The sequence below is a fragment of the Meleagris gallopavo genome, chromosome 1 (assembly GCF_000146605.3).
Source record: "Meleagris gallopavo isolate NT-WF06-2002-E0010 breed Aviagen turkey brand Nicholas breeding stock chromosome 1, Turkey_5.1, whole genome shotgun sequence".
NCBI classification, from domain to species: Eukaryota; Metazoa; Chordata; class Aves; order Galliformes; family Phasianidae; genus Meleagris; species Meleagris gallopavo.
This window is the reverse complement of record NC_015011.2, coordinates 113,400,261-113,424,489: the sequence shown is the minus strand read 5'-3', so window position 1 is coordinate 113,424,489 and position 24,229 is coordinate 113,400,261. Positions and strand designations below refer to the sequence as shown.

General features: G+C 35.4%; 1 protein-coding gene across 1 annotated transcript in view; it reads right to left on the bottom strand.

Moving 5' to 3' along the window:
- DMD (dystrophin) overlaps window positions 1-24,229 on the bottom strand; it is a 1,000,055-nt gene that overhangs the window by 157,237 nt on the left and 818,589 nt on the right. Inside the window, 1 exon segment of the mRNA XM_031557153.1 lies at window positions 4,156-4,302. Within this exon segment, the coding sequence (XP_031413013.1) occupies window positions 4,156-4,302 (147 nt within the window).

The window sequence follows — 24,229 nt, the reverse complement described above, 5'->3', positions numbered from 1 at the left end:
CCTGCAACTACTACAATAATAGTTTCAGATTTCAAGATTGAAAAGAATTATGATTGCAATGTCTTATTAGTCTAATTATAGATGAGCCTGAATTTTGGCCCCAGAAAATGTTGTCTCTTGCTTTCATCAACTGTTTAAAATGACATTAATCAAAAGACAGTTAAAACAGAGGAAAAGCACACAAATGGAAATCAGTTATTAAAATGAACAAATAAAATGAGAAGAAGAACTGCTAAGATGATAGAAACATAATGAATACAGAAATCTGAATCCTTATTATATGAAACTTTCATACATATGTGACTTTCTCTGTCTCTTGAAGAGGAAGAAATATCTGCCTTATTACTGTTGACTCACCTGCCACTCTATCTAACCACTTTTAATATAACCTCAGTTTACACTTGCTGCTTTATCTGGAGTAAGTAGCTTTCCTTTTAATAATGTTAGATGTACAGAACGCTAGGGAATATTTTCCATAGAAGCATATGACTACAACTTTCATGTATGAGATTCACATATACTATCAATTTCAAAATCTGAACTATAAATAACTAGAAGAGGGGTTTCTGTTTGTTTTTTTTTGTTTTGTTTTTTTGTTTTTTCCTTTGGACAAAATGATATGAGAACACCCTTAATCATATTCAAAACTTAATTACATGGATTAGATCTAAAGAATATCTCTTGAAACCATCACCATGCTAAATATACATATACTGGAACAGGCTGCCCGGGGGGTCATGGAGTCAACACCCTTGGAAGTGTTCAAGAAACACACAGATGTTGCACTGAGTGATGTGGTCTGAAGCGGTCACAGGCATGAGTTGATAGTTGGATTAAATGATTTTATTGGTCTTTCCAACCTTAACGATTCTATGATTCATTCTATGATTCTGTGAAAATCTGGAAAACTTATTTCAAGTGACAGTCATGAATGAACATTTCATTATGGGTATATATGGTTGCTACTTTGCTTCTTTTTTGAGGATTTTTTTTTTTGTTGGAGAAGGCATGGAAGAGAGATGAGAAAGAATCCTAAATTTAAACTCTGTTTTAACAAGTCAGCGTTGCTTTCAACTTATGTTTTGATGTAACATACTTGCCCTGGTGCCCACCCACCTGTCAAGTGAGAGGTGGGAACTCAATGACTCCATTGTTTGGAGATTCACTGGATCTGAATGAAGACTGGAAGGCACATATCATTAGTATTTGTTGGGACCTTTATATTTGGAGGCCAGCAGGACTCTGACACTGTCACAGTTCCACATTTACTTCAGGAAAACAAGGATTTCCCTTTGTGCTTTTAAGAACAGAAGTGGTTAGATTTAAAACAAAATAATCTCACTCAGTAACTTGAAGCTAGGTTTCCTGCAGGATACTGAGGAATTCTGTTTGTGTCAGAGACTTTGCCTACAGAACCTCATTGCACCATCTTTGACCTGTGACCTCCTGGTCTGCCCTGAGGCAGCTGCCTAGCAGCGAGCTGTGGTCTGAAGGCAGCTCTTCCTTTGCTGAGGTGTAATAATTGCCAACAGAGATGATCTTTAAATTTAAAATTCTGTTTGCTTCACACACACTTGTAGTTACACCTTCCTTAACATACATTTTTTCTAGGAATATTCCTGTGTACATTGACAAAAACAGAACAAATAAAAGGGGAGGGGATAGGAGGGGAGGGAGAGGAATAAGGAAAGGGAGAGGGAGAGAGAGAAAAAAGTTGTAATCGAACTGAAAACCAGAAACACAAAATGCAAACCTATCTTGGACATAGAACAATTTTGTAGGACACAAAAAATTATTTCTATCTTTGATTTCCATATTGCAGGACCAAAATTTCAAATTTCTTTCATACATACGTAAGCCTGACCCTAAGACAGAACATGTAATACTCTAAGTTGCCTCAGGAGTGACTGTCAATGCAAATGTCCACTAGACTTCATATGCAGAAAACAAATGAGCTCTGTCTCTGTATCTGAAACTGTTCCTTTTTCAGGTAGAAAAATTAAATTATAGGAAAATATATCCTCTTCTTCCCAGGGGTCAACATATTGGCCTTTTACATATGATAATCCTTCAAAATTGCCTACATTTTTTCCCCTCAAGATGTGTTTGGAGTTGTACTGGACTGTTTTCACCTTGCTATCCAATAGCTCCAGAGTACATTTAGGTAAATATGAAAGAAGACAGTAAACTGCAAATACTGCAAATTACCACCTGTTCTATCAGCTCTAACATCCCACTCTAGCCTATCGTCTCCAAGGATCTAACTTCACAATGCTTCCTGCACTTGTTGGAAAAAGAGCATATTATCTATGAAATGTGCGTGAATAAATGGTTTCCTGCATATGCTTTAAAACAGTCTACAATGTCAAGTTGGTCCTCTGCCTAATGCTTTCATGAAAGATAACAACAAAATGCTTATATCAGACTTCCTCTCAGATTGTTTGACTTTTTCACATACTATATGCTCTCACTCCGAAAAATCTTCCTATTTTCCCTTAGTTCTTGTTAAAGGAAAATGAGGCATATTTCAGCAAACCACTGGAACTTAGTTATTTTGTTAGCGAACAAGAAGGTATTTCTCAATGAATTGGCGTATTAAGCTAATTAGCTGCTGTTTTTAGAAATACAAGTAATTTTTTCATGTAAGTGGATAAAAATTAGAGGAACATTTATTTTATCTTCTAGATTTCTGTTCATCTGCTTTAATAATATTACCTTAAGTCTACCCTGAGAATGTAAGATAAATCAGATACTGATGAGCAAAGATCAAGAATTATCTTTTACTTAAACTAGCACTCTCATGGCAAGCTGCCATGATTTGCTGCAAGATTTATGAAAAAAGTAGAAAAAACAAAAATTCTGCTGTTAATATTTATATTAACTTTGATAAACTGGAGATATTAAAGAAATGCGAGATTCATTTTGAAGAAGAATAAAGAAATAATAATCTCTTTTTGACTATTAGACTTGGTAGTATCAATATCTTCTATTCATATGCAGGATAAATACAACCTAAAAATTTAAGTAACACATGGATAAGATGTTATCACATGATATATTTCACAGCAAGATTTTCTAAATATTAATATTAAAAGGTAAATAAACTTCTAAGTATTTTATCCATATGAAAATTTTAAGTGTCTGAAAAACTAGCTTAACTGATTTTACTTCTGGATAAAAGAATCCAGAATTTAAGAGAATACATTAGCTTCACCTCATGTTTCACAGAATCATAGTAGCACAGAATAGCTTGGGTTAGAAGTTACCTCAAAGCCCACCCAGCCCCAGCCCCTGCTGTGGGCAGGGCTGCCCCCCAGCAGCTCGGGTTGCCCAGGGCCCCATCCAACCTGACCTTGAGCGCCTCCAGGGATGGGGCACTACAGCTTCTCTGGGCAGCTGTGCCAGCGCCTCACTGCGCTCTGAGTAAAAAATTTCCTTCTACCATTAATCTACATATCCCATCTTTTAGTTTAAAATCATTCCCACTGTCCTTTCACTATCAGACTGTGTAAAAAGTTGGTCCCTCTTCTGCTTATAAGTTCTATTCAAGTACCGGAAGGCCGCAATAAGGTCTCCCAGAGCCTTCTCCAAGCTGAACAAGACCACTTCCCTTACCTTTCCGTCATACAAGAGGCACTCCAGCCTCCGATCACCTTTTTGGCCCTCCTCTGGACCCTCTTCTGGACCCACTCCACATTCCTTCTCTACTGGAGTCTCAGAACTGGACAAAGTACTCCAGATGGAGCCAAATGAGGGCTAAGCAGAGGGGGACAGTCCCCTCACAATTCCTATTGACCACCCCTCTTCTGATGCAGCCCAGGATATTGTTGACCTTCTAGGCTGCAAGATCACACTCCTGGCCCATGATCAGCTTTTCATTCTCCATGACCCTCAAGTCTTTCTTCGCAGAGCTGCTTTCAATGAGTCTGTACGCATATCTGGTACTGCTCTGACCTGAGTGCAACAACTTGCACTCGGCCTTGCTTTTTTCACTTTTTTTTCATAGGAATAGTGTTGCTGAAACTACTTTTCCAATACTGACCTCTTTTCTCTTTCATTCCTTTGGTGACTGTTTAGTGCCCAAGGAGAAAACAACCACATAGAAGAAAAAAAATATTAAATGCAGCATAAAGAAAGCAGTCATAGGAGACCTACCTGTAGCACCTTCCACCTTGTGTTCAAGTCCTCCAGACAGCTGAGAGTGTATGGGGAGAGCTGAATATCAGGGGGAGCGAATCGGTGAGCCAGCTCATTAACTTGATGCACTTTCTCTTTAAGGGGCACCATTTCTGCTCGATAAACCTGTACAGATTAAATACCATAAAAAAAGATAAGTGATAACTTCCAAAACTATTGTGTCTGCTACCAGCTGATTAGCAAGGCAAAAGTCTTCCCTGTCAAGCTGAAAGGAAGGCATGTACCGACCTTCAGACAGATAACAGTCATCTTATATAACTTGGTATGAGCTCTAGGTCTCAAGGGTAAGGTCCAGCATTTCAGGAATTGGTAGCAATTTGGAGCCTTCACTATAATTTCTGGCTAGTTAAATTAAATCCCTAAGTAGAACACCCACTGGGCTGTGCACTGTAGGGCATGCTTCTCTCTGTCTCATTGTTTACATGTGCACAGCATGTGTTCCTCAGGGTGGACAAATGCTGTTTAACATATGAAAGCAGAGGAAAAACACTTCTCAATTTGAGTGAATAAAAAAAGAAAAGTGATGCTAAAACTGTTGCAGACTTTTCTGTATTTATGATCTTATCTTGAGTATTTCATACATTATGAAGGAAGCAACTCTTATCTAATGTTACCAACACCCAATTGTATATAAATATAAAACATTGTCAGAATAAATGGAAAGCATCTGCTGCAAAAATCAGTTCTGGCAATGCAATATATTCTAAGGCAGCTCCTGCATTAAGCCTTGTTCACCTGCTATTAATTTCTATGGCCAGACTTTGACTGAAAACTTCATTGTCCAGGCAAATCACATAGGCTTAAGCTTAAAAACTGCTTGTTTTTGAGCATATACTGAAGTATCTGGCAGATTTCAGACCAATTATTTCAATCTGAAATGTTGACTTGCAAATACTAGTATCACCTAAGGTTGACACAAATGACTATGTAAATCAGACAATCATTATATCTGAATTAAGGTGAAACAGAAGATCTGTCACTATTAGACAATATCTTTTAGTGAGTATACCTTACTTTACAAAGAGGGAATGCTTAGGACAGAGGTAAGACATAAGAAAACAAAAAGATCACAGAAATATATGGAAAAAATGAAAACCTGTCCCCTCCCCTATTTGAGAAGTGATTTCCTTTTTAATTACTTTTTATTTTTTCTGCTGTATACTGATTTTTTGCAGTGATATGCTAATTTTTCAACATAAAAAAATGAAAAAGCTTTTTCATCATCTTTAAAATTTATATTATGCATTCTATTGTTATTCTGCCTGAGTTTTTACTAGCACTTTTATTAGTTATACAAATCTAAATGTAAGAAACAACAACAAATGAATGTTAGTCAATGCAAATAATCTTACCATTTAAAACTGGAGACAGAAAAGAAAAAATTATCCATACAAAGATTCACCATATGATTTTGTATGATTAAAAAAATCAACCACTGTAGTAATACACTAAGCAAACCTTCCTGTAGACAAACAGTTCACCAGCCAACATACACGATTCTCGAGCTTGGTTTTCGTTTCTGCTTTAGAAACTGAAATGTAATAGGAATTCTTTTTCTTTTCAGAAAAAGAAAGAAATAGTAATCATTTTTGTATCTTGTATAGTACTTTTCAGCTATAGAAGCAGTAATTTAGAATTTCTAGTTGATTCTGATTTTCATCAGTATGATTGAAATGCTTTACAGTAATATTTATATTTTTAATAATTGGCTTGCATAGTGTAAGACTGATTCACTTTTCTATTATTTTTTTCCTTCTACACAAAGAAAACTAAACCTACCATAGGTTTATAGCAGAAAAAACTTGCAGAAGTATAGAGTCGGCAATTTAAAAACAAATATACATGGTGAGTCATGTTCCACTATCACAAGGAGAGACCTATTTGAACCTATTTTGAATTAAATAGCTCAGGGTGTAAATGAATTCTCAGTGTGAACAGCAATAGGAAAAACAGCCCCAAATTATTTTCATTATGACTGTCCTTATGCAAGGAAGAATTTCAACGGTATGCAATGCTGTAGGTGGTAGATTAGATTTTAAATGATCCATACTGTTCTGTTAGAAAATATTTTAAAATGCTTTGGAAAATTAGCAAGAACTGTGGAAGATACAGCACAGATATCAGACAAATACTACAAATATAGAACCTAACAGTGGCCATAATCAGTCAGTAGACAGGGTCATCTCACTCAGTCCTACCTCTGAGAGCACCTGAGGGCTGCTCTGAAAGTAATGCCTCCCATGATGCCGGAGGTGGATGTTGGTGGTGTGTCAGTAGAGGTTGAACCTTACCACCAATATTCTATTACGTTTTCTTGCCACGTGACAGATGGCAGCAGAGGGACAGTCTAACACATTGTCATTTGCCATGGAAGTGCACATGACGCAAAGGTATGTTATTCAATTCCTCCATGGAAGAAACGTCAGCCACCGACAATCATTGACACTTGCTGAACATTTATGGATACCAAACACTGGATGTGAGCACATTGGATGTGAGCACAGTGAGGTGGTGGGTGGTGCATTTCAGCAGTGGTGACAATGGGTCATCTCCACTGGTCTAGATTTTTAAAAGTGCAGCTTGCAGGCTCTTGTTCATTACTGGTGAAATTGCATAGCTCATGGTGGCTATTACGTTGAAAAAGGACATTTTGTAGCTGGGAATTTGCTTTATAAAACAGAGTTATTGTGCTCTTTGTTCCTGCTATAATTTCCATGGAAGTAAATAGGAGGCATTACTTTTGGAGCAGTCTTTGCATATTTACTTGAGGAAGAAGGAGTGGCTAGGGAAAGCATAAGCTTTCCTGCTCCTTGTTACACTCAATTTATGCTCAAAGATTCTGGAGCCAGAAGTTCAATTTGTTTGTCAATCAGATCTTGATGGGTTTCTCTTACATGAAATTATCTACTTGATTTTTGAACATAAAACATAAGCATCCAAAATAGTCTATAAGCTCAGTCTTTACATTGAAGAACCATTTTCTGTTTTTCTTTTTTTTTTAACCTTTTACTTAAGATTTTTCTTCAGTCACCATATAGTCCCTTTATACTCAGTAGCAAACTAAAACAGGAGTTGAACGAAACACAAGCTTTTGCTATCAGATAGCATGAATCACATTCTAAACTGCATGACTAAGCTGAGATTTTCATAAACTATACTGGGAGACTAGACTGCTAGCTCATACATAGACGCCTACCTGGCAGATACAAAATTACACAAGACAGATCACATTCCTGATCTATTTATTCTGTTTTTGTGCAGGAGGTTTCCATACTTTTGGTTCGCGATGTTTTTTTTAAGTGGTGGACTGGATCACTGCCTACAATCTACAAAGTCTTATATTATAGTATAATGGTATTTTCTGCTTTACCAAGGATTTCTAACGTTTGATTTGGCATTCTGAACAGTGCTGGGTATTGAAGCAACGTTTTCAGAGAACCAGGGCTTACAATTTCAAGATCTCTCATGAGTGCTTAAAGGAATGTTTAAAAGAACTAAATGAGAACTCATTACTGTGCATATAAAGTTGGGATTCCTTTTCTTCACGCATTGCTTGACATTTATCAACACTGATTTTCACTGCTGCCACTTTACTGCCAGTCAATACTTAGGGGTTTTCTATAGCTGTCTGCAAACCATCCTTACCTAAAGGACTTTAAGTAGGTTTGTATCATCAACAAGATGTGTCAGCGCATTATCCATTCTCTTTACAGCTCCTTTATACGCATATTGGACAGAGTAATCCTTCCTGAACACAATCTCTTTCATCAGGCAAATGAGCTGTTTACCTATGACTTTTATTTTCCATCTTTAACAGGAAATAAGTAACCCCATCAAGACTTTCTCCCTTATCCCACAGAACCTAGATTCTTTGATGACATGTTAAAAATCTTCTGGAATCCTGAAAGGCCAACATCCCTTTGTTGATATGCTGTTTCCTTCTTAGCACACCTACTTTTATGAAAGCTATGTTGTCTCTTCTACAATATTCTACTTTTTCCCAGATGCCCTGGTCTTGCAGGCCCATATACCTGACTAGATGCATTATTTAGAAACTTTTATCAAATTTGCTACTTTCCATTCCTCAAAATAAAATTGTTTTAAGCAAGAAAATACTATTAGTAATTACAGTTATTTTATTCTTTAATTTCTTTAGTACTCTTGACAAGATAGGTATCTGATTCTGGTGATGTGGCAATCTCAAACTTAACATTTGTTCTATGGATCCTTTTTCTTCAAATATCTTTCTTTATATACTCTTTATATATTCTTTTAGCCCTCCCACCTTTCTAGGTCTTCTACAAGTTCATTTAGAAGATATGGATTTGTTTTCAGCTTCCACTGCAGTGTCTCCATGCTGCATTCAAATTTTACTCTTTTTGATTTCTTTTAAGCTGGGTTCCTCATCTGCATGTAGTTCCCATTCTGAAAACTGAACATCACTAAGATAGATGGTTGATCGTTTTTGTTTTGCTTTGTTTTAGTCCTACAGACATGCTGACTGTTAGTTCATAATGATCCTTATTATGAAAGGAATTTGTTTGCTATGTTTGCTCCCAATTTGTGGCTACCTTGAGAAGTTACTCCATGAAGAAGCAATTTTTGACACTTAAAAGGGGAGTCTACAAAGCATGCCCTATCATGGCATTTATTAAAATTTTTTTTCTTGCAATCTGTTACCAGTTACTATCTCAGTTTCATATTTTCTCTTTGGAGCTGGAATTTCAAATCCCAAATGATTTCAGGTGATTTGTTGATACAATCAATTCACCTATGTGATCTGATTCTTAACTTTCTTAAAAACAGCATTATGCCATTTATAGCATACATCTACTCTTTCCTATCTTTGTAATTTGTAACTTGGATGTTACAGAGTCTCCTACTTACTCGTTTCCATTTGTGTTCTGATCAGTGCACATTATATTTCTGTTTCAAACTAAATTTTTTCACTTTCCCACCTTAGCTCTTTCTCTCTGGTATTTTTAACCCCAGATGATTACAATGAGTGATATGCTTTCCATGCTTATCTATCTCTTGAAGCCTTCTACAAACCTTTTTAGAACTTAAGAGCCAGCAGATTGGTTTCTTACTTATTTTAGATTATGCAGACTAGCCCCTCTTCCTCTTTTTTGCAGGTAATTTTTTGTGCACATTGCATGACTTATGCTGGGAGTATCCTGTTGAAAAGAAGTAAGTCACCAGACAGCACACCTTCTAGAATAGCAACTCTACAAACAAAGATTTGGTGATTTGCTGAAATATAATTTTGTTTTATTTTAAACATCCTTCCTTCCATACCTGCCCTATCATACTGTTCTTTTGTGAGATTTTTGTTAGTTTGTTTTCCATTCTATTTCCATTTTAGTGGTCCCTAACATACAGAAAAGCACCAACTTCCTCTTTAAAAGCTGCTGAATGTTCAGAAGGGAGCTAAAGATAGAAAAGTCTACATCTTTACACTTAAAGACCACATCAATTGGAGATGTCTTTTGTCAGGACCATGTAAAATAAATGTTTTTGTTTAGAATTCATAAATTGGTTCCTTGAAACTATGAAAGGAAATTCATGCATCATTTGAGTAGCAGAGAAAATATACAGTGAATGAACTCATTTCAATCACAATAGAGATATCATATTCTTTGCTAGCATCAGGGAGTTCCCATCACAGAAATCAAAACTGAAAATTCAGAAAGGAATATTGATTATACAGTGCACGTTTTCAATTTTTTGACCTCTTTCTCCCTCAGTCACATGTGCAACAGCTGATAACAAGCCAAACACAGAAGTCACGAATCCAACCAAAATTAAATCAGGAGTCTGTAACTTCTGGCCCCCCGGAGTTAAGGGAATAGCGTGACTAATTTCCTCTATGCCACTTGGAAAATACACCTCAAAGAGGAAGGATATTCCCAGAACAAGACTCATTCCTCATGCAAATAGAAAAACTGAAGTAAAATATAAGCTGGATTTTATTCATTTTTTGCTACTATAAATTGGTAGTGCTTCATTAAAATTGTTTTTTTTCTCTTACTGAACTGATTCCTACTGATCTCAACTATCATATAAGCTTGAATGTGGTCCAGAAAAGAGAACTTCAGTGCCTTGTCAGAACAGACTGCAACTAAGCTGCTGTACTGCAAGCAAGAAATCATCCTTGCTCAACATTTACCACATCTATAAAAGGAACACAACAGCATGTACAAACTAACTCATATTCTCATGTATATCTCAGTAGCACTGAGTTTAGCTGCATTTGTTTTAAAAATTATACTCAGTAAACAGAGACCATCTAATAATTACTTACCTGCAATTATTATACAATTGTTCAGTCGCAAAGTTGAAACAAGTAATTGAGATTTTCAACTACGATTTTCAAATCCAGCCACCATTCTTACAGTTTCCTACTTATCTAAAATATTTATGGAATAAAATATATCTTGGGAATAGGTTTTACTTTTTTTTTTTGTTTACTTTTGCCTATTGAAGGGCCTTAATAACACTTTGACTTATGTTTAGGAAAATCTCTGAGAGACATGTACACAATTATGCAGGTTTGCTCTGAGCACAAGGAAAATCAGAAACAATCCTAAGGACAGTTCCTCCTGGAGATAGTACATGCAAGACTTCAGAAGACAACATACACTTTCACTGAGTTTCTCAAGGAGTTCACTCATACAGAAGTGTGTCCCATTAGCACTAGTCTGTGCTAATCCTCAGTTTTCATAACCAGTAAAAAAGACAGAAAATGTTATCTGGCAATGTGTTGAACATATGGGATGGCTTAGAGAGAGAAGTTCTCAGGTGTCAAATGCACTTGTGGTCTATGGGGGTTTTATGCCAGCTGCAGCTAAATCAGAGCAGCATAGTGAGGTGAAGTCCTCTTATACCTCACCCACAGCAGGTTCTAGCACTGACATTTTTCTCCCTTAGCTCCATTATGGTTCAAGCAAAGAAATATCCATGTAGCAGTATACATTTTCAGGCTTGTATTTAAAGCATTTAAAGGTGGAACAAATTCTCACATCATACCTGGGACAGTTGAACAATTTTTTTTTGTTGTTGCTTTTTTTTTTTTTTAATTAAAAATGAATCAGCTTCCTTTCTGATAGGTTTAGTGTACACTTATTCAAATTTTAATGAAACCTGAGATTGTCAGCTGCTAGTCCAATTTGCTGCACTTAGCTTCCTTTTAAATTCACATTGTATTTTTATTTGATTCTAGCGCTCCTGGGGACCCACACTGTTGAAACAAAATGGATTTCGGCTGATTTGATTTTCCATTCCATATATTGTTGTTATAAACTGAGAAGTGACCAAGCAAAAAGGTACCAGAGTAGAATAGAAATCCTTTTCAGGGATAAAAATAGTTGAAATAAAAACACATAAGGGGAGAAAGAAAATCAAATGCCCTTTAGTAAGAATATGAAAATTTGAATATAATAAATAAATACCAAATATTGTGTATTGATTTTCTAAATTTTTAAAACAAAAAAGCCAGAGGACATTCAGAATAATATCAAGAAAGATCTCTTTACTGTGAGAGTGAAAAGGAAAACACTGGTAAAAGCTTCCTGGCAAAGTGGTTGGTGCTCTATGTTCGTCAGTGCTCAGGAAGCATCTGGTCAAAGCCCTCAATAGTATACTTTACTTTAGCCCCAAAGTGATCACACAGTTGGACTTGGTGATCTTCCTCAACTGTAGGGAATTCACTTTAGCAGGGAGTTGGACTTGATGATCACCAGAGGTCCCTCCCTACCCCTACAGTTCTGTGATTCTGTGATCTTTGAAGGTCACTTCCAGCTGTATTTTTCAGCTAGTTTATTATATGTATACATAGATCTATCATGAAACACATATCCCTTCGTAAAGATCAGAGCTGCTACAAACTCTTATCTTTTAATCAACAGCTGATACACAGTTTTGCAACCCCCGAACAGAGACAATCCGTGTTTAGGACTTGTCATTTATTCTGAAACATTGTTCTCCACCATGGAGAGTGAAAAGTAAATAAGCGAGTTTAGCTAATAATTTGTGCTGTTAAAACTATAGCCATGACATGGCAAAGTGTCCGTTAACAGTTCTACTCTGTTTTTTTACACAACTGAAGCCAGTCATGCTGTAACTCTGTGACCAAGAAGCCAATATGGCAATCATGAGATGGAGTGCCTAGGAAATGTGAGAAGCCTGAAGCATTTCCAAGTGTAATCTGAAAGTCTAAGACACGCTACATGGAGAACACTGCAAAAATGTAGGAATTTTTATGAACAATTTTTTTTTCCTACAGTATGATTTCATTCAGCACCATTAACACTAAAATCACTTAAAAAGCTGTATATGCTCAGGTCCTTGAAGTTCAGTCAAACACACTTTTAAACTATTAATAACACTTAATCAGCCTTTACTAGTTTACTGGTAAACAATGTATGAGTACATTAAACATAAGCAAACATACTGGGTCGAATAACCCATGTTCCTTACCTAAAGCTCTTCAGGCAACAGAGGCTCACAGGAATTCTCTTTGCCCTGGCAAAACAGCTACTACAAAGTAAATTCCTATTGTGCTGTAAGGCAGCATGCTATTTTAAAGGTAAATATAGTATTTAAGAGACAAAAAAAAAGAAGAAGAAAAGAAAGCAGCTTATAACAGGTTACAACAGCTGTATCATGATTTTATAAATCACCTCCAGCTTCTAGACATCAGTAGGCAGGCCTCGTACTGCAAAGCTCAGGAAGAAAAATGTGGATTTCTCGCATGGCCATACAATAGCCAGTTTAGACACTACTACGACATGGACTGTACTCTTACACACAACTAACATTAAAACAATTCACATCAGAAGCTTCAAATCCTCTTCCCCTCTTCTCTAATAAAAAAGTATATACAGACTACTTTTAGCAAGGAGCACAAAGTGTTTCACACAGCTTACTGCCAAAAGGTGATATTAAAAGTCTATCCAATCTTTAACCTCCGTAAGAGCGCAGATCAGACAGAATGAAGTGCTTTGGTGAAGGCTATATTTTCCATTTCGTATATTAATGTTGTAACTTGGTGAAACTCCAAGTCAAAATGTTGAAGTGGAAATTCCTGGAATTCTTTATTCTAATGAGAACATCATCAATAATGCCACAGAAGGGAATTAAATTCTAAAGCTAAATTTTAGTAGAATGTAAGCCAGAACAATTTACTTTTTAGGCCAATGTAGGAAGAAAAAATGCTTAAATAAAACACTAAGAAAGACAAAGAAAGAAAAGAAATATGTCCAAGAGTTTAAAGCAGTGGCTTCCTGGACATTCAGGCTGAAACCCTTTTAGATGGGAGGCTGCACTGCCACATCTGCAGGGAGAACAGGCTGTGGTTCCAGCTGAAGCTGATGAAAATTGTCATTCTTAATCCTCCAGACAATTTAACTGTACTAAAATAAAACAATTTGCAGGTAAAAGCCTAAGAGAATAAAAATAATTTGAGCTGCATTGCTGTCTGGACAAATTAGTTTCACTGATTCAATTGCCATGTTTGTAAATTGGGGATAATACTACTTCTATTACAGTCCCAGAAAGAAGCTGAGAAGATTAACTCACACTAGCTGGAACATGAGAAGCACTGTAGGAGCACTAAGCAGCAATTATCAGGGCTTATTATGGGTTAACCTTGGATGAAAAAACAAAATAAAATTCTATTAGGCTTTAAATACATAAACATTAAAATGAGAAAATTACAGTGCTGCATGTCACTGATAAACATTCCAGGCAATCTAACATTCATTGTATTCTCTACTTCAAGCAGTGCCTAAATCTCTACTGTGTACCAGTGTATGAGCTTGATAAATTGATTTTATTCTGCTCATTGATTTACCAATGTCACAGTAAAATTATCATTACAGAATCTGGATACTTGGTAGGTACAACATCTTAGTACATCCTTATTGTCCACAATTGTGATGGGAATAGGATAACTAATGCTTTCAAGCAAAGATTTCATTAAAAACAATGCTGGCAGACCTCTTCAAGGAAAAAACATAAAATAATCCTCCTCACAGAAAGCAGACAGCATTAAATTGCACTTCTAGCATCCCTTACCCTGTTCTTTCCTTATGTCTCTCACAGAACTTGGCTCTGGTTATATTCATTCTAGTATGTTCTTTTCTCTACTTGGAAATATGTCCACAGCAGATGAAATGTGGTTGATCACTAGGACACAGGAGTTCTGTTACACTTGCTGCTTGAAGATACCTTGCCTCCCTTTACCCACCCACTTCCCTGAGCCACACTGAGTTAGGGAAGCCTAAACAAAATGGTCCTTCAGTAGAAAGAAAATAATGTTACTGATATTGTAATTTTTTTTCCCTCTCTTTGGTCAGTGTTTACATTTCCAAGATATCAGGAAAAAAAAAAAAAAAAAAAGAAGGCTTTGGAACAGAATCACAGAGCATATCCAATTTAATGTCAAGTCCAGAAATGTTAATACTTGATTATCAGATCAGTGGCTATATGTGCTGTGTTTATATGGCAAATGGAATAAAATAAAATGCTCTGATAAACGCAAGAGGTCCTGCGTACATTATCTGTGCCACTTTGGGTTTGGAACGTCAGTGCTTAATTCTACTTCTAAAAGATCAAGTCCCATTCTTATTCTGATAAACTGATAAAGAGCAATCTCTTAAAAATGTTCTGGTCTGACCTCGATTCTGAACTTGAGAAGCATAAAAAGGGAGACAAGTCTTTATACATGTATTAGTCACTTCTCTCAGAAGGCTATCAGGAATCGAGATCAGAGATTACCAATACTTAAAAAGTCAAATTCTGCCTGCAGATGTGCATGTTGAGCTCCCAGTGAAATCAGTAGGGTGAGTTCATGTGAGGCAAAATTCGAGTTTTAAATGAAAACTGTTGTGCTAATAATAGCTTGTGCTACCAAAGTAGGCTGCAGGTTGAAAAGATTTCTGTTTTTTACCGGTAGCCTTTTTGCTTCCTTAGAGCTCAGGATCTTTTCTACAGTTAACATCAAGGAAAAAGTTTACATTATTCAGCCCAATGGCCCCAAGTCAAAGAGAAGATAGCCAGTTGTTTTAATTAACAACTTCATTGATTGATTCACTTACGCACATTGATTTTGGGGTGTACATTTTATCCAAAATACTAATTAGTTTGGTCTAATAATACTTCCCTTTCACATAAGAAAATTCATATTTTCTATACAAAAAGCTATGTATTAAGCTACCGATTATAAGCTAATGCAAGAAAAAGTCATTCAAAAAATAAGATACTTTTGGTTAGGATACAACACATGGAAATATCAGTAAGATTGAAGTTGATTCTGCAACAGGTTAGGCAAGGTATGTACACTGATAATCTGTATGCAGAGAACTTTGGAAGATGGTTTTCAACTACTGCATACACACACCATTATACAGATACACAGACATACTCACAAGCACTAGTATAGATGTTTGATCTGAAGATGCAAGAAAAATCTGTGTGGATGCTAAAAAGATTTGAATTATGTAAAGGCCTCTGTACTGTAGGGAATATTACAGCTCCCCTTTTATCAACCAACAGATACAAGCATTTCTCACAAATGCTCACAAAATGACGATGCAAAAATACGATTAAAAAAGGATAGGAAATGCTTCATTTGAAATGCATCATACCATTGTCTTTAAGCTTCTCTGTAAATCTGCTTCTTTTCATTCTCCTTTCAGCTGAAATCAGTCTCTTATCTTTCACAATTACCAGCAGACTTGATTTCAAAGAGTTCTTCCTGAATAGTTTTTGTTTTCAACTCTAGCTAGACTGCATAAGATGCAAATGTACGCATGTGAAGAGTGAAACTGCTCAAGTGAAATCTGCTGCAGCTGGAGTCCAGGCGCTGGTTCCTTCCTAAAACACTCCTTAGTTCCAAGGCACTGTGGCTTACACTTGTCATTCTCAAAAAAATTAATTAAAGAATACTCATTTTTTGTTTGTTCCTTTATAGCAAAGCAACATCAATGTCTTTGTTTCTTAGTATGTATAGTCAAGGACAGTCTTAATCTTATAAGACTATTCTAAGATTTTAATTCTCTACCAACTCATCATTTTCATGCCTATCTTATGTAAGAAAAAAAAAAAAGAAAAAGAAAAAGAAAGGATATTGTATTGGGATATTGCTCATTAAAATAGGCATAGCAATATGGTAAAAATTATATAATTTAGTTTCCATAAAATATTGAGTATAATTAAAGTAGCAGCACCTAAATCAGAAGAGATCAGAAAAGGATAGCTTTTTATTGCAAAAGGAGTCCGCAGAAGGAATGATGGTTTGCTTTACACATTTAAAATGAATTTATTTATTCATTGTCTTATTTATTGTTATAGCAAACTCTCCAATCTTTTGTGACTGAATTCAAAGCAACAAAATAAGACAGATGAGACATTTATATTTAACTTGTACCAGTTACAAAAACATGGCTTTTATATATTACATAACCATTTGTGATTACATTTCTTTTCATGTGAGAAAATAAATTCACAAGCTGTTAAAATGAGACTAAAAGACCACAGAATACAGTCGCTTAACTTCCACCTCCTACAAACTGAGAACTATAGCAGAACTAACATAAACTGGTACAGCTACCTGATGAAACGCTCCACAGAAACAAACCTTAGAAAACTAAATTTGCCTCCAATAGTGTCAACTAAACAAACCTAGTAAGTTCTCTGTTGTGTAAAGCTGTGCTTTAAAAAGATAATTCATACCAGGCTGTACAGACAATGTACATGCTGAAAGATCATACTATTTAAAAAAAAAAGAACAAACATCAAGTTCATCATAGCAAACGCAGTAAAGTTTAAAATACACAAAAATATTCCTCAATAAAAATAGGGACATCTATAGCATGTCAAAGTTTTCCAATGAGTTTAAATCAGATATAAGTGAGATTAAAGTTTATTTTAAAATAGTTTATTATATTCTGATGTATACTACTGATGTTCTATTTTATATTAGCCTTAAAATGTTTTTTTTTCATAGAATCATAGAATCACAAGGTTGGAAGACTTGCAAGATCATCTAGTCCAAACGTCCTCCTATTACCACTGCTATCACAAGCCGCTAAACCATGTCTTGTAGCTCCTCATCCAGATGCCTCTTGAACACTGCCAGGGACAGAGACTGCACTACCTCCCTGGGCAGGCCATTCCAGTGCCTGACCACTCTCTGAGAGAAAAAGTTCTTCCTTATGTCTAATCTAAACCTCCTCTGGCACAACTTGTGGCCATTTTGATATTTCATGAAATTTGTTTTTGTTTATTTTACAGTTAAAACTGAAGTCTTCTAAAATGCCATACGATCTCTTCTCTTTTAAAAGGAACTTACTTAGAAAAATCTCTAATCTACAAATAGATTATATTTATAATATATACAAATTATATATACAAATATTTTACAATTACAAAATTTGTTTGTAGAGAGGATCACTACTCCATCCAGGAACAATTTGGGGGAGTTATGGAATGCTGCAAATGAATTAGGAAATGGCTACTTTGTATGAACTGTTTCTTAAAAATCACAGAATCCAGCACAGAACTTATTAAGACACTTAATAAGGCAAGTAGGACAATGTAATTCCAATTGATTATAGACTTTGGTGTCAGGCAGCTGGAGTTCAAATTAAACTGAAAAAAGTATATGCATTTCAAAGTAGTCTAAAGAGACATCAGAAATAATCACTGCGTGATTCTATCATAGAATGAAAACATGAGTAGCATCTGTAACAGTTATTACATCAGTTGTAGCCTGAAGGAAACCTTAACACTTTCATCTCCTACATGGCAGGCATCGTATTTTCCTATTTAGCCTTCAGCCAAGGGATGCTCTCATCTTCTAGCTAGACAAATAAATCAATAATACTTAACCAAACCTCAGACCTATACTTTATACCTAATAAAGGTATAATAATAAAGACCTATATCCTAATACTTTCCGTAGGGGATATTTTGTTATTTTGATGTTTTTAAGAATAACAGGGAGTCTATCTATAGTAGGGAGTAATACTTTAATAGTCAAAATATATTCTAGCCTGTGACTACTGAAATTGTGGAAATGGTATTTAAGGGCTTACTTAAGACTTACTTCTATAGGTTTGCTGGCTGCAAACTCTACTCAACAGAGATTTTCCCTTCAAATGTCTATGACAGAAATGACAACAGTGGTGCACATTAAAAAAAAAAGTGAGGAAATGTAGGAAGCTGTCTGGGTGATGTAAAGGTTTTCATGTGGAACAAAAGTGAGTTTGCGCAAAATACGAGGCAAGTTAAAGGAAAAAAAAAAGGTAGAATTTTGCATCTAGTATTAAAGTAGGGAAATAATTACAAATATCTCAAAATGTGCAGCATGTATAATAATGTAATTTTACTTTAGAGACTGGATTGCATGATCTCTAACAGCTCACTTAATTTTATCTCGGCATAAAATTAACAGGAACATAGGCATCACTTTACAATCTGACCAAAATTTAATGGATTTAGGGTTGCTATTAATATCTAGCAAGAGTCCACTTTCTCAAAATACCTCTTTTTGGCAAAGCAGCATCTGAACTGTACCAGAATGAAGTACAGAGCAATACAAGATGATTTATTTTTTCTTCTTAATGAAGAACTGCCTATGATCATTCAAGGTCCACTAGTTCAGGTCGCTGCTTCAGTATGAGAGTGCTTATAAGAAAGTGGTATTTTAACCTTGTGAAATCTATTTCTTTTCTTTCTATGGCCATATGAACACAACTTAAATTTAGCTAATTATTTTTGGGGGTTATTTTACTTTTGATCGCATTTGGAGAAGAGATGCCTAAGGACAAAAGGACTGAGAGCATGGAGAAAGTCAATTTGGAGTAGATGATGAGCAGATCAACAGAGACTGTTCAGTTTGTAATTAGAAAGAAGTTTTAGGCTGACATTTTCCAGCAAATATTAGTCAGCAGAAACAACTGGCAATTATGCTGAAGAAAGCCTGAAATAAACAGCATGTATTTCAGAAAAGAATAGCTACTTATACAGTGCTCAAGTGAATTTCTCATGGTTTTTTGTTTCACAATTTTGTAGAAAAATAGCAAAAATTGTGGCATGGGTTGTGAGAAAAAATCATTACAAACTCTATGGATGCACTTACATTAAATATATTATAATTCATAATGTATGTGAAAAGTGTTTCTGTGAAGGTGCTATGTCCATAGCTGTAGAAGTGAAACTGCAACAACTACAACCAGTTCTTAAGGAGCAAGATTCAGACTTGCATGAAAACTGCTCACAAGAAAATAAAAGGCCTACAGCACTAAATTCTGCTCTGCTTTTTACTGCTAACGATTTCCATATTGAATCATGGCACCCTCTTCATTTGACAATAAAGGAGAACAAATCAGTCTCTAGTAGAACGGAGTTACTGAAAATAGGGCTACGCAATTCAGCTCTTAATTGGTGGGTGTGCTTTTTGAACCATGCTTCTGCCTGGAACAAGGAGGAGCTACATTTTGTTTACATTCAAGTGGTTGAAAGAAATTCAGAGTCCAAAGGCTCTGCTGTTCACTTATTACGTATGACAGGAAACTGACCTGGATACGTTCCATGCTGTCAGTGATGAAGCAGATATTGCTAAGACACGAGAAAGCACTTTGCATTGTGTTCTCAAGCATGTTGGAGGAGCTGAACTACTTTTAATAAGAGACAAACTGCAACACTAAAATTATATTGACTTCTAGTCACAAAATTCTGGGCACAGCATCCCAAAAGAGTAGCTTTGAGTCTTCAGATAATTTTTCAGAGTCTGAAAATATCAAAATCCAAAATGTCCTCCAAAATGTTCACTTAAAAATCAACAGCATTCACTGCTGGTATTTCTCATCAGCTGACTACAGACAATAAGTCAGTGAGAAGGTATTGGTATGGCAGGTAATTACTGTTGCACACTAATAATAGCATAACCGTTATCAAGCTTTTGTTTGTTACCAGAGGAAAGGAGCATCTTTTGGGGAGAGAGGAAAAGTGGCTCTGCTGCCAATTCATGGAAAGGGTACAGAATGGATGAGACAGGTATAATTGTATGTATCAGAACTTGGAAAAGCTTAATATAAAATCTGTGCTGTGGTCTGATGTGACATTAAGCGTTACAGGCATATGCAGAAAATGAGCTATTCACTGTGAGAAGAAAGCACGTGTTTAATCTGTTGCAGAAATAAGTAAAACCCAAAAAACAACCTGAGCTACAATCAAAATGATCAGCCAATGGATATTAGGGGACAATTAATGGATTAATTTGGGCTTGAGCTGAATTTGAGGTGTCCAAATGACAATTTAAATTTAGCGGACAGAAAGACATGCTTGGAAGATTGAGAGAAAGAACGTGTGTTATTAAGAAAGTTGCTTTTCAGTCCACAGATCACCTATCTGTGAGAAGAAAAAAAGGAGACTAACAGAGGACAGAGAAGTACAGAGCTATGAATTTATGCTGATTATTGATGGTCTGTAGCCTAAGTTGCATTACTGTGTGGAAGTATCAAACTATTGATCTCCTGTCCTCAGAACTAGATCCAAATACCAGTTGTTACATTAATATAGACCCAGGATCTGTGATAATAAGGCAGTAATGCTGATCAAGGACTAGTTATTCTGTGCGAGTTTGACATCACACTGTGGCCTTAATAGCTCCAGCAACTAAGACTAAAGAGAACAGTGACAAATGGCACTAGGGAAAGTTATTCCCTAGGAAGCTATTTATCAGCTTAGGTTTAAGAAGGCTTCTGTGATCTCCATCATGAGAATGATTCTCAAGAAATGCAATCACAATAGCCTATGTGACCAACATTAAAATCTGCTCAGACGATATCTGGGGTGTTTAGATATATAGAAGGTAACAGGTATTTTACCTTGCACTGTAATATCATCAGTCACTGTCATTAAAAAACACATCATACAAAAAAACAGCAAAGATGAGAAATGTAATATATATTAGTTTGATAATGCTTGACTGATAATATCATTTACAATGATAAATCTTTATTGTTTAAAAATAGCTTTAACAGAAGATCATGTAAACTCTGATTTCTTCAGCAAACTTAGCTTTTTAACCCAAACTTTTGCAAAGCAAAAGTGTTTAAACATTGAGAAAATCAATTACTAAGAAGAAAGCAAGCATCAAGATGAAAACAGCAGTAATCAGGTGCGTGTTAATCCCGCTTCCCATGTGTGGGCCAAATAGGAGATATCAAAGGCAACTACAATCTCCTGTAGATTTGAGGCTTCTCAGTGATCCTCAGTGATCCTCACAAATAATAAAGCACATTTTAGAACTATATATTAGAAATTATACAATAGTTTTTAACTTATTTCCCATTCTTAAACATGTATGCTACTCTGGGAGACTAGCGGAATTTTGGAGCCAAAGACTGGGTAGTCAGAAAGAGCAAGCTAAGATGGAATCAACTCAGTGCTGTGCAGTTTGGAGCTTACTTTCCTCTCCTTCCACTTGTCCCTCTACCAGAAATCTCTCCTGTTCCTTCAGTCTTCACTGAAAGAACTCTACTTTAGACTAGGAGCTCATTTCTGTAGCACAGCCAAAGCAGAGACTGTTGCTCATCTGACTATTGGTTTGACTCACTTCTACACACTATTTTCATGTATGTTTCCATATTAGTTTCCCTAATCTTACTAAGACTTTCAGGCATCAGACTAACAGTTCTTTCAGTAATTTGATTTTCCTCTCAAAACAACAATTATCCTTTCAAATAACTATGAATGTAATGCTGTTATTGAAATTTTGACTTTTTGTGTAGTTATTAAAGTCTTATGGAGAATACAAATATCCACTACATTTTGTAGAAAGGTTTTGAGATAGTAATAATGGTAATATCTAAACTTATCAAGACAGGGCATAAATCAGAAATGAATTTACTTGACAAATATGTCAATATAAAAATAGTCTGAAATCAGTGTAAAAAATACAGGAAAAAATGACATTTCTTGCTGTGGCTACAGTCACAGGTAATGCATGCTCTTTAACTAAACCCTCTCTTCCAGGTTTTGAAAAAATTAAAGCCACAAATTAAGGCTATGGCTGTGAGTATATTTAAATACTTGTATACCTTACTTAGATACACTAAGAATGTGAAGAACCAAGATCAAAGTTTCCAATGCCTACTTAGCTTGCATGTAGCAAATACAAACTAGAAAATTTTAAATGATTTAAATACTTTGTTTTAGAGTTGCGTAACTTATTACTGCTGATTCATGACTTTTCAAAAACAGATTTCACTCTAAGAAAAGAACAGATGTCATAAATATGAACAACTGATGCAAAACATATATTTGTTAATTTAAAAGGACAGTTTTTAAATGGCAGGCATAATTGTAGCTTTCTTGATGGTTATTCCTAACACAAACATACTTACATTGCCAAGTGAGTATATGCATCTATCTTCATGATCTGTTCTGGAATTATTATTATTATATTATTTCATTAGAGTAATGAAAGTATTCAAGACAGAATTTTGGGGAACAATAGCTGTAGTAGTCACAGAGTTAATATCATTCAACTGTTGCCCTACTATGTTCCTACATTACCTAAGTAGTACTAATTATCATTTAGAAGCTGTTGAAAGTGCAGTACCATTTGAGTACTCTCTAATTGTCATATATGGTATGAAAAAGTATAGCTTGCAAGGATATGAATATCCTCTGTTTTTTCATTTACTGTTTGCCTGATGTTTTTACGGATTTACAATAGCCCATAAAAAAATATTTCATGTAAATATGGTACAAATGAGACGAAATCAGGGTGTAGATGGTAACATCTTATTTTAAATCTTAAAGAAGAATTTTTTGTTTCTGCCTAATACTAACACCTCAGAGCAAACAATGAGGTGTCCACTGATAGACAGTACCTCAAGATTTTCATAAGTTTTAGGAGTCCTATTTTATGATGGCTGTTATTGAAATTCTATTCTGTCCTCCAGGACTGAACTGTAGTAGGATTCTGCACTGTAATTACAAAGTCAAAGCTTTATGCTCACAGCTTTAGAATTAAGTAACTTGCTTTGTTTTCTAGCAATACAAGAGATTAAAAAATGAATCTATGGGTATAATAGATGGCACATTCTGAGAATTTATAAATAGATCTCTTCTGTTCATTTATGAGTTTAGCTGAAGAAAAACAAATTATTCAGCCAACTGCCCATCAGCTACTGTGTACTTCCTTTGTCTTGCACAATATTCATGCAGGATACTCATTAAACCTTCTATATCATTAAAACTTAAGGATAATTCTAATTTTTTACTTTTTGAAAATTACATTTGATTTTTAAAGGCATTACTTTTCACTTCATTAGTCATTCTATTTCTTCTTTCTTAGATCCTAATGTTCTAGAAGAGAAAATAACAGTCAGCTCAGGTCTCTTTCAAAATGACGAATGGTTCCCATTTATGAGACTGGAACAGAGGCACTTTGTTCTTATCAAAATGGCAACCGCCTCTATTGCACTCTAGATGAAGGAATCCAGTAGTATTTATAAAGCCTGGCCCTGTCAGTCTTGAAGAAAAAGGACAAATCCTTATGAGTTTTTCAGTAAGTGGTGATTTTCTGAATCAAAGTTTAAAAGCTGATAAGCACTGTTACTGAAAATAATCATACTTTTTTTTCCAGGCAGTTCTTTTGTTTTAAAACTATCTTAGATGTGGAGTCTACTTATAAAATAAGACAGATAGCAAATACCACATGACAAGAAATCAACAAAACCATATCCTCATATTTCAACTCTATAAGAACAGATGCAATTATGCTATTATCATGCTTACAAAACTATAATAAACAACACAATTAGTTTTGTTTACCTTCCTCATATATTCTCCTATCTACCGTATTTTGTTGTCTTCACTACCAACTCTGCATTTCCTGAATTAAGAATTACATGTGCTGAGGATATTTGCACATTCCTGCAGAGCACTTTCATATGCATTAGCAATATGTACTCTCAGTGTTGGTTCCATTTTGTTTTAATTGCAGCAATTA